General features: G+C 40.1%; 1 protein-coding gene across 1 annotated transcript; it reads left to right on the top strand.

The window, feature by feature from the left end:
* Positions 1–970: 970 nt before the first annotated feature.
* On the top strand, positions 971–15,728 carry si:ch211-136m16.8 (putative leucine-rich repeat-containing protein DDB_G0290503). Its single transcript, XM_038305453.1, has 6 exons — positions 971–1,280; positions 8,317–14,796; positions 14,880–15,075; positions 15,150–15,229; positions 15,307–15,407; positions 15,509–15,728. The coding sequence occupies exons 1-6, from the start codon at positions 1,221–1,223 to the stop codon at positions 15,567–15,569; spliced, it is 6,978 nt and encodes a 2,325-aa protein (XP_038161381.1). The 5' UTR covers positions 971–1,220; the 3' UTR covers positions 15,570–15,728.
* The last annotated feature ends 1,965 nt before the right edge of the window (positions 15,729–17,693 follow it).

Here is a 17,693-nt window from a genome sequence, read left to right as displayed (position 1 = left end):
ACTAGTTTTCAATAGATGTGGATGGAGCCAATGATCTGCATTGGATGGCGCACAGGAGGTGAAATAAATATTTATAAACATTTAACCCAAGCCAAGAATAATGAGTAATGTTTGCTTTAAAAATGTAAGGAATAGAAAGTACAGAAACTTGTGTGAAAATATAATGAGTAGAAGTACGAAGTAGAAGGAAAAATAAGTAATGGAGTAAAGCATAGATACCTAAAAAGTGTACTTAATGCTTCACTAAAACAAAAAATGAAGGTCTTGGATTGAAGTGCGCTAGTTCTAGTTTTTTACCAGACAGAAATTTCTCCAAAAACCTCCAGCTTAGATGTATTAAAGCAAAGATTTGTGTAATTTCTCCTTTAATGACTTGCTGTTGCCACAAGAGGGGGAAACCTGTTCATTACAAAACAAACCAAATAAAAAAAGGCTAAGTGGTTTGGATGACTTTCGACTTTTATATCATATTTGGAAAAATTTTATTGTGTTTTTTTTTTCTTATTCTAACATTTGTTATGCCTGTCTGAAACGTTTAACAGTCACAATAAAGGATCAAAACCTGTAAGTGAGTAACCCGTGCATAGCTCTGTATTTGAAATAAGATTCTTAACTTCTCTGTGTCACTTCTCTTCGCAGAGTGACAGAAACAGAAGTAGAAATAAAGAAATGGGTTTTAGGTTGTTGTTAAAGCATGAACTGTTGCAGATACAACCTGTGCAATCTCGTTTATCACCTTCAGCCACTTCTCTAATAGATAACCTCTACAAATGTCTTCACAGGCTGATTAATAAGCCTAAGCATAAAAAATAAGCTGGAAAAATTTAAATAAACTTAGTCTTAATGAATGCATTAATTCATGCACTGGTCCTTCTTCTGCAGAAAGTTATTTTAAAGCTGCATTTCTCTCTGCAGCCCAGCAACTAATCACACGCTCTTTAGTGGTCTGATGTGTCACAGAAGCGCTGTTTACATCCGCAAACTGTGCAGCGCATCTGCTCGCCTGACCGCTCAGCAGGAATCAGCCTCTTCCTGGTCATAACGCACCGGACACGCGCCAAAAAACGGAAGTGCACCTATCACAGGACCCCCGCAGAGACAGGAGCGTCTAGGAGCAGCTTTGAGGTGAAGCATCCGATCATCACATAGCGCAGGATTTAAACAGATGTGCTGTTTCTTCTGTTTGATGTAAACAGTTCAACAAGGAAGGAGGTGCAAGGATGAACCCGGAGCCTGACAGCCCCTTTTCCAGGGTGGAGAGGACCCTGGTATCAGTCTGGGTGAGCATCTGTATTATTTTCTTACAGAAGTTTGATTTTACAGTTTAAAGTTGTGACGTGACGTGAAAGTTTCACGAGTCTCTTCCTGTTTAATCATTTCTGACAATAGTCTCACACAAACATCCTACATGCATGTTCTGTGTTTACTCCTCCCCTCTTCACACCTGCATCTTTAACCTTAGCAAAAAGTAGTTTATTCAAGTATACTAAAAGTGCACTAATTTCATACTTAAAATCAGGCAGTGCACTTGGAGTTTACTTATTCTAAACTATATTTCATATACTTAACAATAGTATAGTCAAGTGTACTTGACTATTGTTTACTTTATTGTTAACTTAAGAATGTCCCAATTTAGTTCGAAGAAGTATTACTTTAGTAATACTTCAAGTACACTAAAAGTACTTTGTTCAGTATACTTTCTAAACTTATACTTATACTTAAGTATTCTTAATAGAATTTACTTCAAGTATACTACTTTTAGCCTTAAGCACCTTTCTTCAATTTTCATTTAATTTTGAAATAAATTATCAAACATTTGCACCTATGTGCACAGTATTTTTTGCAGCGTTAAAGTAACACTTAAAGAGTTAAATTTAACACCAAGCTGAGTGCATTTTTCCCCACTCTAAATTGGAGTTAAATTAACTCTCCCTTAGCAAAAAGTAGTTTATTCAAGTATAATAAAAGTGCACTAATTTCATACTTAAAGTCAGGCAGTGCACTTAGAGTTGACTTATTCTAAACTATTTTTCATATACTTAACAATAGTATAGTCAAGTGTACTTGACTATTGTTTACTTTATTGTTTACTACAGTATACTTTAAGTATACTGTAGTAAACTAAAAAATGTCCCAAATTAGTTCGAAGAAGTATTACTTTAGTAATACTTGAAGTACACTGAAAGTACATTGTTCGGTATACTTTATAAACTTATACTTATACTTAGGTATTCTTAATAGAATTTACTTTAAGTAAACTACTTTTTGCTTAGCTTGATACACCTTTCTTCAGTTTTCATTTAATTTTGAAATGAATAATCAGACATTTGCACCTATGTGCACAGTATTTTTTGCAGCGGTAAAGAGTGAAATTTAACACCAAGCTGAGTGCATTTTTCCCCAGTCTGAATTGGAGTTAAATCTATAGTTGTATTTTTAATTACTCTAAGTGTACATTGACACTGTGGAATTTACTGTGTATGTTTTATAAGAGGGGTATAAACTACAGAGGCCCATTCCGGCCAAAGTGATAATTATAGGATCATGATAACCTACATACCTGAGATGCTGCAGTATCTTGTAATTATTATGAATTATGTCTGTTTTTATAATAATGACTTAAACTTATTCAGGTCAAAGGATGAGAAAATTCATGTTATTGAATTGACAAAGGAAGATTTTTGTACCCAGCATTTCAAAGTATAACATATGCTGTTGTTTTTTTTATACAGTGAGGAAAATAATATTTGAACACCTTGCTATTTTGCAAGTTCTCCCATTTAGAAATCATGGAGTGGTCTGAAAATGTCATCATAGGTGCATGCCCACAGTGAGAGATATAATCTAAAAAAAACTAAGAAACAGAAATCACAATATATTTATTTAACAATTTACTTGTATGATACAGCTGCAAATAAGTTTGAACTCCAGTCTATCAGCTAGAATTCTAACCCTAAAAGACCTGTTAGTTTGCCTTTATAATGTCCACCTCCTCTCCATTTATTATCCTAAATCAGATGCACCTGTTTGAGGTCGTTAGCTGCGTAAAGACACCTGTCCACCCCATACAATCAGTAAGAATCCAACTACCGTATTTTCACGACCATAAGGCGCACCGTACTATAAGGCGCACTCTCAGTTATGTGTCCCATTTCTGTATTTAACACACACATAAGGCGCACCGGACTATAGGGCGCGCTTTTTATATACAGGTACATGTCCTCTACTACCTTTAAATACCTCTACTGCGTATTTAAAAATACAGCGGGGGCAAAACTGAGTATGACTGTGCTTTATTCATGTATTTATTACAAAGTATTAATCAAACCTGGGAGCTGGCCGTGAGACAGACACATCGCAGATGACACAGCGCTGTGATGACTCCTAAATTAACTTAAAATCCTGAAACCTGCCGACGGAATATGTTCGCTTTTATTACCGGTATCCTGGTGCCTGCAGTTTAAATTATTTAGATGAAAAACACCTGCCAGCCACCGCGTGAACCCGGAGGCTGCCCAGCCTAGAGGCTGCTGTTGAAGGGATTTCTACTGTCGGTGCACCGCTGGTATGTGGGGGTCTGAGCGGCTCCGACAGAAATAGATAATCTGGATGAACTGACTGCAATTATTAAAGGGACACTATGCAACATTTTTCAGTTAATTAATGTGTTCCATAACGTTATGGATGACTAAATGAGTCATTTCAGGTTGAACAAAGGTATTCTCGGCCGCCCTGGTGGTCTGTGGGGGAAATACTGCACTTGCAACTGCAGGAGCACCGACCCGCACCCACAGGCTCAGAAGTCTCGTGAGAGTCAGTCTTGCTTTATGGCGAGAACTGCTACACGCCCCCAGTTAAAGGCATTCTCGTTGCTAGCACAGTGGCGATCTTTGTGCAGTTATGCTACGTTCACGCAGCAAAAGCAGCAAAATCGCGTCTGCTGCTTCCTTTTTGCTGCTTGTACCGGTTAGTTCTGACGCGTGGCTGAAGCAGCTTTGCTGCTCTGGCTGTGTCTGAGGCGCGTTGGGCGGAGCTTCACTATCCTTTCTCTGCCTTGCAGCTATATTTGCTGTGATCAGTGGGAATAAAGTAGTTTTAATATGTGTTTAAGTGAGAAAATACACCTGAAAACGTAATCAGTGCAGTCAGTTCATTCAGATTATTATCCTGCCTTCAATATTTTTTCTGTCGGAGCCGCTCAGACCCCCACATACCAGCGGGGCGCCGACAGTATGGATCCCTTCATCAGCAGCGGTTCACCGCGGCAGCTGGTAGGTGTTTTTCATCTAAATAATCCAAACTGCATATTCTGCCGGCAGATTTCTGCATTTTAAGTTAATTTAGGCGTCAATAAACTGTTTAAGAGGAGTGATCATCAGCGCTGTGTCTCTCTCCCTGCGTTAAACGCACCCGACGCGCTGCTTCAGCTGCTCAGACGTGCTGCGCCTGGTGCTCAAAACGCGCCGCGGGACCTTTTGCTGCGCCTTGACGCGCGTCAACCATTGACTTTGCATGTAAACTCGCTGCTTCTGTCGCGCCAGCTACGTCCAGTGTGAACGCAGCTGCTAAGCTCAAAACAACCGCGCCTGGCTTGACGGAGAAACCAGGAGAACAGCTGTGCATATTTACGACAGTGCACTTTTACCTTCGCCCTCTGGAGGGAGCCTCACTGGAAAATCAACACCGGTTGCATAGTGTACCTTTAAGTTTTCAGGTGGACTTTCTAACTTAAAAACATATTAAAACTACTTTATTCCCACTGATCACAGCAAATATAGCTGCAAGATTTAGATTATTTAGATGAAAAAACACCTGCCAGCTACCGCGGTATACGCGGAGGAGACCGGGCCCAGAGGCTGCTGTTGAATTAAGTTTTCAGGTAGAAAAATAGAGCGGTAGCAAAACTGAGTATGATTGTGCTTTATTCATGTATTTATTACAAAGTATTAGTCAAACCCATCAAAGTCATCATCCTCTGTTTCTGAATTAAACAGCTGCGCTAAATCAGACATGCCAATTTCCCCTTCTTCGCTGTCAGAGTCACTTTCCGTGCAGCGCGGCTCCTCAGAAATAATGCCGGCTTTTGCGAAAGCTTGAACAACAGAGCCAGCAGACACGTTAGTCCAAGCATCTACAATCCATCCGCAAACGGTGGCGTAACTTGCCCGGCGCTGCCTTCCACTTATCCTGAAACTGTGGTCTCCGTCTGTCATCCATCGCTCCCACGCCGCTCGCAGCCTTACTTTGAACGGCCGCTTCACACCGATGTCGAGCGGTTGAAGTTCCTTTGTCAGACCCCCCGAGATAACGGCGAGCACAGCGTTCATTTGATTCACCTTTTTTTTCCACATCGGCTGTGAGATGGGCACGCAGCGATGGTGATGCGTGGAAAAAAACCACCTGGTCTCCTCACATACACCTGCCTCAGCCACGCTTTCATCATCTCCTCATCCATCCAGCCTTTTTCATTTGCGTTAATATCATATGTCATCAGAGCGCTGTGTCTGTCTCGCTGTCAGCTCCCAGATCAGCTTCTCTGATTGGTTGATGCGGCGCGTCCAGCAGCAAAACTTAAATTTTTCCATCTCGAGCAGCAGCAGCGCGTTGGCGGTGCGTCAGGTGCTTAAACGCTCCCGACGAGCTGCGCCTGCTGCTCAAAACGCGCTGCGGGACCTTTTGCTGCACCTATACGCGCGTCAACCATTGACTTTGCATGTAAACTCGCTGCTTCTGCTGCACCTGCTGGGTCCGGTTCACACCGATGTCGAGCGGTTGAACAGCGAGCACAGCGTTAATTTGTTTTCCCATGTTTTTCACATCAGCTGTGAGATGAGCACGCATGGAGTTACATATTAACAGCGATGGTGATGAGTGGAAAAAAAACACCTGGTCTCCTTACATTCAGCCACTCTTTCATCATCTCCTCAATGAGGTGGTCTCAAAAGTCGCAGTTACAACACACATAGGGCGCACCGCACCATAGGGCGCACTGCACATTTTGAGGGAAAAAAAAGATGTTTAAGTGCGCCTTATAGTCGTGAAAATACGATACTAACATGGCCAAGACCAAAGAGCTCAAAGACACTAGAGACAAAATTGCACACGTCCACAAGACTGGAAAGGGCTACAGGGAAATTGCCAAGCAGCTTAGTGATAAAAGGTCCACTGTTTGAGCAATATTTAGAAAATGGAAGAAGCTAAACATACAACATGGGAGGAGCTACTCAAAGAGTTTTGACCACCGTTTCCAAGGTTACTGTTTGTAATACCCTAAAACATCATGGCTAGAAATTATGCATGGAAAGGAAGGCTCCCCTGTTTAAACCAGTACATGTCAAGGCCTCTCTTAAGTTTGCTAATGACCATAGATGTTCTAGAGGAGTCATGGGAGAAAGTCATGTGGTCAGATGAGACCAAAATAACTTTTTTGATCATAATTCAACTAACCGTGTTTGGAGGAAGAAGAATGATGAGTACCACCCCAAGAACACCATCCCTAGTGTGAAGTATGGTGGTGGTAGCATCATGTCTTGGGGTATTTTTCTGTCGTGGGACCGGGCGACTGCACTGTATTAGGGAGAGGATGGGACCATGAATTGCGAGATTTTGGGGAACAACCTTCTCCCATCAGTTAGATCATTTAAGTAAGTCGAGGTTGGGTCTTCCAACATGACAATGACCCGAAGCAAACAGCCAGAATAACCAAGAAGTGGCTCTGTAGGAAGCATCTCAATGTTCTGGCATGGCCTAGCCAGTCTCCAGACATAAACCCAATAGGGAATCTTTGGAGGGAGCTCAAACTTTCTCAGAAGCAGTCCAGAACCTGTAAAGAAGATCTGTGTGAAGGAGTGGGCCAAAATCCCTCCTGCAATGTGTGCAAACTTGGTGAAAAATTACAGGAAACATTTGGCCTCAAACAAAGGCTGCTGTGCCAAATATTAACATTGATTTTCTCAGGTGTTCAAATACTTATTTGCAGCTGTATCATACAAATAAATAGTAGAAAAATGCATACATTGTAATTCAGTATTTTTAATCATAACTCTCACTGTAGACATGCACCTACGATGAGATCTTGCAAAATAGCAGGGTGTTCAAACACTTATTTACCTCACTGTATGTAATGGTTTTACAAAACACAAATAGTGTTTATAGAATCTGTAAAAGGTGTACAATAAATCTTTTTAGTTTAACTTATTATATGTTTTGAAACTTATAAATCAAAAGTGGCTCTATTGCCAAAAAAGGCATGTGGGAGCAAGAATAAATGAAGCTTGAATTTATTTATTATTTAGTTATATAGATTTGAATGAATCTGTGTTAAAGGTAGAATTAATAAGTTTGGCCAGTGTAGGTATTTTATATTTTAAACTAGACATGATATACATACATGTACACGTTCATGTGCATGAGCTGTGATGTGATTTAACGTTGTCTCAATACCATTGGCGCCAGCTTTAGCCACATTATAGCAGCTAGTGTTTGTCTAGTTGCTGTAGTCTCAGAGTGCACTTCATCATCATTTCCCTTTTCTACAAAACTAAGTTACACTTCAACACAGATGACTGTTAAAGATGCTTTATCAGTAAGACAAACAAACAAAAATGCAGCATACTCCCTTTCTAACTTCAAAATAAGACTTTCAAACACAGATATCACAGCAGAAATCCCTCTCTTTTAAATCTGGGATTCATTATAATGAAGTACACTTAATTTAGTAGGCAGCATCCTACTTTACTACTGAAAGTATCTGAACTTCTTTTCTACTTAGAGCATTTCTTAACATTTTCCTTAACATCTTATGTATTTTTTTTACCTGTAAGGAATTTAGAGACTGAACAGCTTATACACTCAAGGCATAACCAGTGTAATCTCTGCACAGGCATAGGAAAAATTTCAGTCTATTCTACGTTTCCCATCATAACAATATACTTTGCTCAAGAGCTTAAATCCTGAATGTGTTTTGCACCTCCATCAGGGGAGCAAGCATGTATTTTGACAACACAGCCTGAATCTAATGTGAAGGAGATCTGAGTTATCAAATCAGAAATCAGTGAAGGCCACTTCTTGCAAACTCAGATATCCGTTTATGAATCTTGCTTTGTGTATAGAAGTATTGTTGTTGTAAAACAGGAAAAGGTCTTTAACAATCCGCCTGCAAAGCTGTGGGGACACTATTGTGTAAATAGCCTTGTGCATTGCCACACTAAAATTATACAAGGGGGAACTAAGTGTGTTCTTATCTCTCTCTGTGAGAGCTCATAACTAAACTGTATCACAACAGCTTAATAACAGTTTTTTCAATCTCTTCCCCAGTGTTACATAACTGAAGCCGTGAGCAGATTCCTAAGGCCACAACCAGCTGAAACAGCCAACAATGACCCAAACTCTATTCAGGAATCAAATGTGGATGATGAAGCTCCTGGCGGTAGGCAAACGGGAACCGACACCAGCGGTGAAGAAACCTGCGAGGAACAGCCTTTTCAGACAGTTTCTCTTCTGAGTTCATCCTCACCAGCTGTTCCCTGGGAGCAGTGCATTGCAGATGTTGATGTTAAGCCTAAACAAGACCAAGAGAACAAGGAGGACATGAGAGAGGAAGAGTTTGGTCTTACAGGAAATGACCATGCAGAATCAGAGGGTGAAAATGCATGTCAAGAGAGACAAGAAAAAAGTGAGAAAAAAAACTCAGACACATATGAGGAAAATGAGACGACTGAAAACAACGAGGAACATGCTACTGTTGGATCTGGACATGTGCTGTTAAAGGATGTAGTGAGTGATGAGATGGACTCAAGAGTTGAAGAAGTGGAACACGTGAGCGCAGAAAGACTGGATGAATGTCTAAAAGTGGTGGAAACAATGAAGGAACCCCAGGAAGACGATGGACAAGAAAAAAAAGAAGGCTTGGAGGAAGAAAGCAAGATAAAAGACTGCAGCTCAGCAGAGAAGGAGGAAAGCAATGCAGAGACAGGAGAGCAAAGGTACATTAAAGCTACTGGAGTGATGCTGGGAGATGTTAACATCTGTCAAGATTCACAACAGTTGAGCCTGGAGTTTTCAGAGTTTTCAGGCTTTGCCAAGGATGAAAAAAAAGACCCTGGTAAGTCCAAAACAGATGATGAGCCAGAGCAGAAGAAGAGCAGCAGAGCTGTTGAGGATGTCCAACAAGAGGAACATGTTGTATCCCTTAAACCTGCAGGCAGAGAAGATGATCCTAGCACAGGAGAGGACCAATTCGGCCCAAGAGCACATGATAGCGCAGAGCAGATGATCACTGAAGACATCACAGAACAAGTTGGACCAGAGATAACACAGTTGCACATTTGTGTTGAAGAGAGTGTTGATAAAACAGAAGACCAAGCTAACGCTGGATCAAAAAATACTGTAAATGAGGAAATATGTGAAGAGATCAAAAAAATAAATAAAGTAGCTGTGGCTGGGGAAGACTCTGTGGGCACATTAACACTATATGGTTCTCAAGACGTGGAACAAGCAAAGGAAGACATGGAGGATGAGAACAGTAATATGGAAGTTGATAAAGAAGAAGATAATGAAAACTCAAGAAAAGTGGAAGAGGAAAGATTGTGTAGCGTTAGCAAAGAGGAGGACAGCAATGAAGAGACAGGAGAACAAATAGAGAGCAAGGCCCCGACTGTGATCCCAGGAGATGCTAAGATATGTGAAGATGCTTTAGAGTTAAGCTCTAAACAGGAAAAATCCCAAACAGAAACCCAGCACCCTCTCTGCCAAGAGTTGTCAATTTTGGCCGAAGATGAGAGTGTCCGGGTTGCTGACATTATAGAGGAAGAGCCAAATGAGTCTGCAAAACATAAAGAGCCTAATATGAAGAGTAGCCTAGCAGTTATTGATGTCCAAAAAGTGGAAACTGCGGAAACCCAAAGTATTACAGCATGTGAAGATGACCGTGGCAAGGCAGAGGAAGAGTTTGGCCTAAAAGAAAATATTAGCACCGAACAGCTGATCACTGAAGAAATGACTGGTCATCAAATTGGACAGGAGATAAGTGGCATTCAACAGTTGAACATGTTTATTGAAAGAGAAGGAGTTAAAAACATAGAAGATCAAACCAAGGCTGGATCAGCACATACTGAAAATGTGTTAATATGTGAAGGGATGGTGATAAAAGATGAGGAAGCTGCTGCTGGGGGAGACACTGTGAGCACATTGAGATTAGATGGTTTTCCACAAGTGGATGAAGAGACAGTCCTGGTGGATGAGAGCAGTAAAATCAAGGAAGACCAGGCTGAAGAAAATGAAGAGGACTTTAAAGAAGAAAGTGGGGTAAAACTTTGGACCATTGTCGAAGAGAAGGAAAGCAATGAAGAGACAGAAGAGAAAAGGGAGGATGAAGGTGCTGCAGTGATGCTGGGAGATGCTAACATTTATGAAGAGACTTTACAGTTGAGCCCTGAACTGGAAAATAAATCAGAAGATGGAACACACTCAGAAGCTCTGCACATTGTCAGCAAAGAGTTGTCAAGTTCGACCAAGGATGAGGGGGTTTGGATTGCTGACCCTGAAGAGGAAGACTCTAGTAAGTCTGAAACAGATGAAGAGCCAGAGGAAAAGGCCAGCAGAGCAGCCGAAGATGTCCAACATGATAAAACAGTTTTCACCCCAAACGTTACAGGCAGCAAAAATTATCCTGGCACAGGAGAGAAACAGTTTGGCCTAACAGGACAAAACAGTACAGAGCAGCTGATCACTGAAGACATGATGGAACATCAACTAGAAATAGAAAAAACGGACACAAAGCAATTACAGACTCTTGTAGAAAAAGAAGATATTAAAAACACAGAAGATCAACTTCAGGTTGAATCAAATGATACAGTAAATGAACCAATATGTGAAGAGATTGAAAAAGGAGATGAAAGAGCTTCCCCCAGGGAAGACCCTAAGAGCACAGTTAGTCTAGATGGTTCTCAAATTGTGGATGAAGCCTTGGAAAACTTGAAGGATAAAGCTAATAACATACAAGAAGATAAACTAGAAAAGAATGAAGAAGATATTGAGATGGAACATGAGGTAAAACTGTGCACCATTAGCAAAGAGGAGGAGAGAAATGAAGAGGGAGGAGAGCAAAGGGAATGGGAAGCTTCTACTGCCAGGTTGGAAGATGCTCAGATCTGTGATGATGCTTTACAATTGAGCCCTAGACAGGATAACTCAGAGGAGAGAAGACAGGCAGAAACTCAGCTTGTCTGCAAAGAGTTGTCAGGTTTATCTGAGGATGAGATGGCTTTGGTTGCTGACACTGAAGAAGACCCCAGTAAGTCTAAAATAGATGAAGAGTCCAAGCAAAAGGGCAGCAGAGCTGCCGAAGATGTCCAAGATGAAAATGTTTTAACCTCAAACCTTACAAGCAGTGAAGATGATTATGGCACAGGAGAGGAACGGTTTGATCTAAAAGGAGATGATGCAGAGCAGAATTTCTCAGAAGACTTAGATTTAGAAGACATGACAGGACATCATGATGAACAAGAGATAAATGTCATCCAACAGCTGCAGACCTGTGAAGGACATGATGTCTTTGAGAGCAAAGAAGACCAAGCTTGTGTTGGATCAGAAACAGGAAAGAAGAAAATATGTGAAGAGGTTGAAAAAAGAGATGAAAAAGCTTCCCCCAGGGAAGACCCTAAGAGCACAGTTAGTCTAGATGGTTCTCAAATTGTGGATGAAGCCTTGGAAATCTTGAAGGATGAAGCTAATAGCATCCAAGAAGATAAACTAGAAAAAAATGAAGAAGATATTGAGATGGAACATGAGGTAAAACTGTGCACCATTAGCATAGAGGAGGACAGTAATGAAAAGGGAGGAGAGCAAAAGGAAGGGGAAGTTTCTGCTGCCAGGTTGGAAGATGCTCAGATCTGTGATGATGCTTTACAGTTGAGGCCTAGACAGGATAACTCAAAGGAGAAAAGACAGGCAGAAACTCAGCTTGTCTGCAAAGAGTTGTCAGGTTCATCTGAGGAGGAGAGGGTTTCGGTTGCTGACACTGAAGAAGAACCTAGTAAGTCTAAAATGGATGAAGAGCACACGCAAATTGGCAGCAGAGCTTCCGAAGATTTCCACGATGAAAATGTTTTAACCCCAAACCTTACAAGCAGTGAAGATGATTATGGCACAGGAGAGGAACAGTTTGATCTAAAAGGAGATGATGCAGAGCAGCATTTCTCAGAAGACTTAGACTTAGAAGACATGACAGGACATCATGATGAACAAGAGATAAATGTTGTCCAACATCTGCAGACCTGTGAAGGACATGATGTCTTTGAAAGCAAAGATGACCAAGCTTGTGTTGGATCAGATACAGGAAAAAAGGCAATATGTGAAGAGGTTGAAAAAAGAGATGAAAAAGATGCTGCTGGGGAGGACCCTAACAGCACAGTCAGTCTAGATGGTTCTCCAAAAGATGATGAAGCCAAAGACTCAAGAGAAGAGAGAAGCAACATTCAGGAAGATGAAGAAAAAGAAAATGAACAAAACTTTGAGAAACAAAGTGGGATAAAACTATGCACAGTTAGCAAAGAGGAGGAGAAGAATGAAGGAGAGCAAAGGAAAATTGAAGCAGGTGTAGTGATGCTGGAAGATGGTATAATCTCTGAAGACACATTACAGTTTAGCCCTGAAAAACAACATGCCTCAGATGAGAAAACTGAAGAATTAGATGAGCTTATTGATGAGAACGTCCAGATGACAATTGAAGATGTTGGGCAAGAGGAAAATGTCTTAATTCCAGAGACAACCACATTTAAACAGGAGGATTTACTGGACACCATTTTTCAAAATGCCACAGAGAAAAATGTGACCATGGAAGATATTTCAACAGATGAAAATACTGAAATAGCAGCAGGTGAGAGGCTCTCTATTGAAGTCAATGAGGAGGGTTGCGTGGAAAGAGTTTGTATAACCACTCCTGTTACTGTAATAGCTGAAGGCGAGTCTGCACGGGAAATAAACACAGGCTTTAACAATATTCCCTTGGGGGTAATAGAAGGCCAGTCTGCCGAGCTCGACGCTGAAGCACATGAGGAAACTCCAGAGGCAGTTCCTGAGTACAACAATGACCTTGAATCAGATGCAAATTCCACACAAAGCTTCTTAGAAGAGGGAAATTCAGAGGAAATTCAAAACACAGACTTACCAGAAGAGGTGGGGGTCTTTAAAAGCAGCAGCACAGGAGGAGCTGAATATTTACCGATAGGACAAGGCAGTGCAGAGGATAGCAGAAACGAGCTGGAATTCATTGAGAAGGAGCAGACTGAAACACCAAGATTTGTAGAAGATCCAGAGAAGCCAAAAAGTGACAACATAAATCTGGAATTGGAACAATTCTCTGAGGAGGAAAAGGTCAAAATAGTTGATACCTCAATGAAGACGGAGTTTAAACAATCGGATCAAGAATTTGAAGAATACTCAGAGGATGAGACTGGGCAGCAGGATGAAACAGCTGAATTTGAAATTGCCAGGCTATCTAAAGAAGCTTCAATAGATGGTTTTGGGAAAAGAGAAGTTCTAACAGTTGATAAAGGGGCTGATTTTGCAGATGAATCTACTGAATCCCTCGAGGGACAAGAGAAGAGGACAGGAATAAACCTTGGTCCAAATGTACAGTCTTTTAGTTTACAGGATGATCATGGTAACTTGAAAAACTCAGAAGAGATCAAATCTAAATTATTTGATGTAAGTGCCGTCAAACCTCTGCAGTTGGAGTTTGACGCTGAAGAACAAGGGTGCACTGATGAAGAGGAACTGGAAATGACAACCCTCCAGTTAGGGGGGATGTCAGCTGATCAGATGATAGGAAAATGGGAAACATCTCAACATCTAGAGAAAACTAATCAATCTCCACACAGATTGGCTGAGATGACTCAGGCAGATGTAACAACAGACATAGAAAGTACTGATGAACCAAAGTTGAATACATCTGAAGGGCTTCCCTTGATCTCAGCAGTGGAAGAAAAACAAGAGGGATACTCAGAACACTCAGCTGGAGAACATCAGGGTGTGATTGATGAAGAAATTCTTGATTTGTGGATAGAGACAGTGATGTCAGATGACACTGATAGGTCTAAAGAAGAAGATCTTTCTGGACCTGGACTACAAAAGGACCAAGTTGATGAGGAGTCAGGTGAAACATCATTTGAGGACGAGAGAGAAGAGGAAATGAAAGCAAATTCAGAAGAACCTGCATCACCAAGCGAGACAGAAACTTCCTTGTCAACATTTGAGCCTGGACTAGTGGATCAGCATTTCAGTGAAAAAACAGCAAGCACTGGATTGCTTGAAGATATAAATAACATACCAAATGCTGGGTCAAGTTCAGAAGATGTCGCTGAGTTTTCAATGCCTATATTTGACTCTGCATTGGTTCAGGAAACAACTGAAGTTACAGCATCCAGTGAGATCAGATCCTACCAAGATTCAGGAGTTTCCTCACCAGGGGAATGTCATCCAATTCAGGAATGTGCTACATCTCAAGAAAAGTCAGATGAAACAAAAGAAAAGACAGGAGTGGAAATTAGTGCAATGTGCAGAGACACTGAATCCGTACCGAAAACAAAAGCTGAAGATGATCTCCTTGAAGCAACAGTGGCTGAAATCTCTGAAGAAATCCAACCTCTGGAGTCATGGCAACACAGAAAGAACTCCCAGGTTGAATCTGAGAGGCAGCAATTCACTCCGGTGGCACCAGAGCACAGATTGCCGGGGGACATCATCAAATCTTTTCCAGACTCAAGCAGGACTGAGCTGGAAGAAAATCTAAGCAAGGTATTGTTTCTGATCAAACCAAAAGCATTACAGTTTTTTAAAAAGCAGATGAGCTATAAAGTGAAATGATTTTGCCCTTGCAGGTCGAAGGCCCCATCCTAGATTTTGCACTGCAAAGGTCTCGGATTGCTGTGAAAAACCCTCGTGTTAGACCCCCCACAGACCCCCGCTCTTTAATTAATATGCCCTCTGTGGATCCAACTCCATCAACACGTGTGTCTGGCAAAGCTCTTCCAGGTGTGCCTTTAGGCGGCTTAGGGGTTGGGATCAAACTGCCAGGTAGGTCTGCTTCTCAATGGCATATAAGTACTTTTTCAGTCATTTGTAAATATTTTTTATACTTTTGGAATCAGGGCTTGGAGCTGGTTTTCCTGTTTTAAGGAAGACACCACGGGCCTTAAAAAACGAGGATAACCCAGAAACAAAATCACAGGTAATGCATTAATCTATATATTGTTATTTATGTTTATTTTGGATGAAGTTTTATTGGATTTTATGCTATTACAAAAGGAATCTACTGAGACTACTGAGAAAGAGGAAGAGAAGAGTGATGCTGCTAAAAAAGATGAAGCACCAAAGAGGCCTAAATGGATGCCCCCAGGACAACCAGGGTAAAAAAAAAGAAACTTGTCCTTTAAAATCCTAACGTTATTTTAAGCAAACTAAAAGTATCAGGAATTTCTCTTACTTTCTCTCTACTATATTTCCACAGATTTGGAAATCCACTTATGTCTGAACTCAAGACCAAGCTGAAGAAAACTTCCAAAGAGTGAAAAAATTATCCTTTTAATGCTTTCTGTGAATAGCCCCACATATTATAAATAAGTTAACTGCCCTGTTTTTGTCTACTATGCAACAAGAAGCATTTTTTTATTTTATTTTACCTGTGTTTTTGGTATTTAGCTTTGATAATAAAGTACAATTGAATGAGATTTGTTTTTTATTTCATGCAAAATTAAATTTTCTTCCCTTACTTTTACAACTGCCCTAATCTCAAAAGTCAAAAAACATAAATAAGACAGGGAATAGTCACACAGTCTGGAAAAATAGCAACGTCAGTTTTTGCACTCATAAAGAAAACATGAAATCCAAATTTATATGTCACACTTGAGCACAATGACAGCATCTCAAACATGATCTGTACAATGACTGACTGCCAATGCAATACACAGTTGTCATACTCATCACCTTCACCTTGTTTATTTAGGACTGAGTTGCAGGGAAGCAGACTTACCCGAGACTTCCCTTTCCGTTCACTTCCCCTTGAGCTTCTCTGGGAAAAGCCCAAAATGCTCTCCAGCTTGCCAAGAGACAGATCTATTTTGGAATATATGCGATGAATATTAAACCCCATTTCCACTACTTGAAAGAAAAACAAAGCATATTGCATGTCATCATTTTGACTTTCAAAGTCATAGTTGCAAGATTTAAAGTAATCGCTATTATAAACTTTATATCATTAAACTTTAAGTCTAAATCATGACTTTATATATTATGAATTTGAATCTTAATATGATCACTTTTATCTCATAATAATGATTTTAAATCTGATCATTGGGATTTTGAAAGCTGAATAATGACTTTGAATCTGAAAGTTTAAATTATAACTTCCAATCTCATAATAACGATATATCATGTGCCTTTTTTACTACTCCTATCTATGGAAACTGGCTTCCATAGATAAGAACAAAGAACAAAGATAATAACAAAGACGGATTCCATGATATTTATAATATTTCTAGGATTTCTGACCACTATTGAAGAAATAAAGGCATTGACACACTAACTGCTCTGGAGGTTATTTTATTTCTAACGAATACACATGCCACTCACAATATGGCGATAGCGCTGACGCACTGTAATGTAGGCTAGTTTGGGGTTGATCAGATGACGTCATAATCTAAACGACATGAAAGTGCAAAAGCAGTTTAGTTTATTTGGGAGCCTCTTGGGAAGAGCAGGAGAGAACAGGGGATGTTTAGTAGAATTAGGTTAGGCCACACGAGGCTAAATGCATCACTGCATGTTATTAAGAAGCATCCAACAGGAAAATGTGACATGTGTAGTCAACCAGAAACCATAGAACATGTGCTGTTTGAGTGTATTAAATATGCAAGTCAAAGAATAGATTTAAGGAAAGGACTGGAACATGAAGGAATCAAACAACTGGACATTAAAAATATCTTCTCAATAAATCCAGAAAGACAGTACTTAAAATCATGTCATCTTATCTTCAACAAACTGGACTAAACCTAAGGATTTAAGGAAATATAAATAAGAACAAGTAGGTGGCGATAATGCTCCATTTGGTTGCAAGTCGCCAATAAAACAAGAAGAAGAAGAAGAAGAAGAAGAAGAAGAAGAAGGCAATGAAAAGGCAGATAAATTAGCTAAAAGGGCTTTAGAGGGGGAAATAACGATTTCAATTCCTTTTGGAAAAGGGGAAGGGAAATCACTTATTAAAAGTAAAGAAATGGAGGAATGGCAAAAAATATGGAACGAAGATAGGAAAGGAAGAAGATTATATGAAGTGCAAAAGTCAGTTCGAATTCGAAACATTAATGAAAGAAACAGAAGAGAAGAAATAATAGTTAGTAGATTAAGAATAGGTCATACCTACTTAAATGACATGCTTTACTTAATAGGGAGGAAAAATAGTGAGAAATGTGGTGAAAAAGAAAATGTAGAACACATACTGATGAACTGTAAGTTATATGAACACGAAAGGGAAAAATTAAAGAGAATAGTTAGAAGTATAGGGCATGAATGGAATCTTAAAGGAATATTAGGAAATGAAGGAAACATAACAGATATTCATAAACTAAGGAAAGCATTGTTTATGTATCTTAAGAATACCAAATTAAAAAATAGAATCTAATAGATGTGAAGTAACGCTG

Source organism: Cyprinodon tularosa, unplaced genomic scaffold (assembly GCF_016077235.1).
Source record: "Cyprinodon tularosa strain WSP-4 unplaced genomic scaffold, ASM1607723v1 ctg559, whole genome shotgun sequence".
NCBI lineage: Eukaryota > Metazoa > Chordata > Actinopteri > Cyprinodontiformes > Cyprinodontidae > Cyprinodon > Cyprinodon tularosa.
This window is presented reverse-complemented; position numbering and strand designations above follow the sequence as displayed.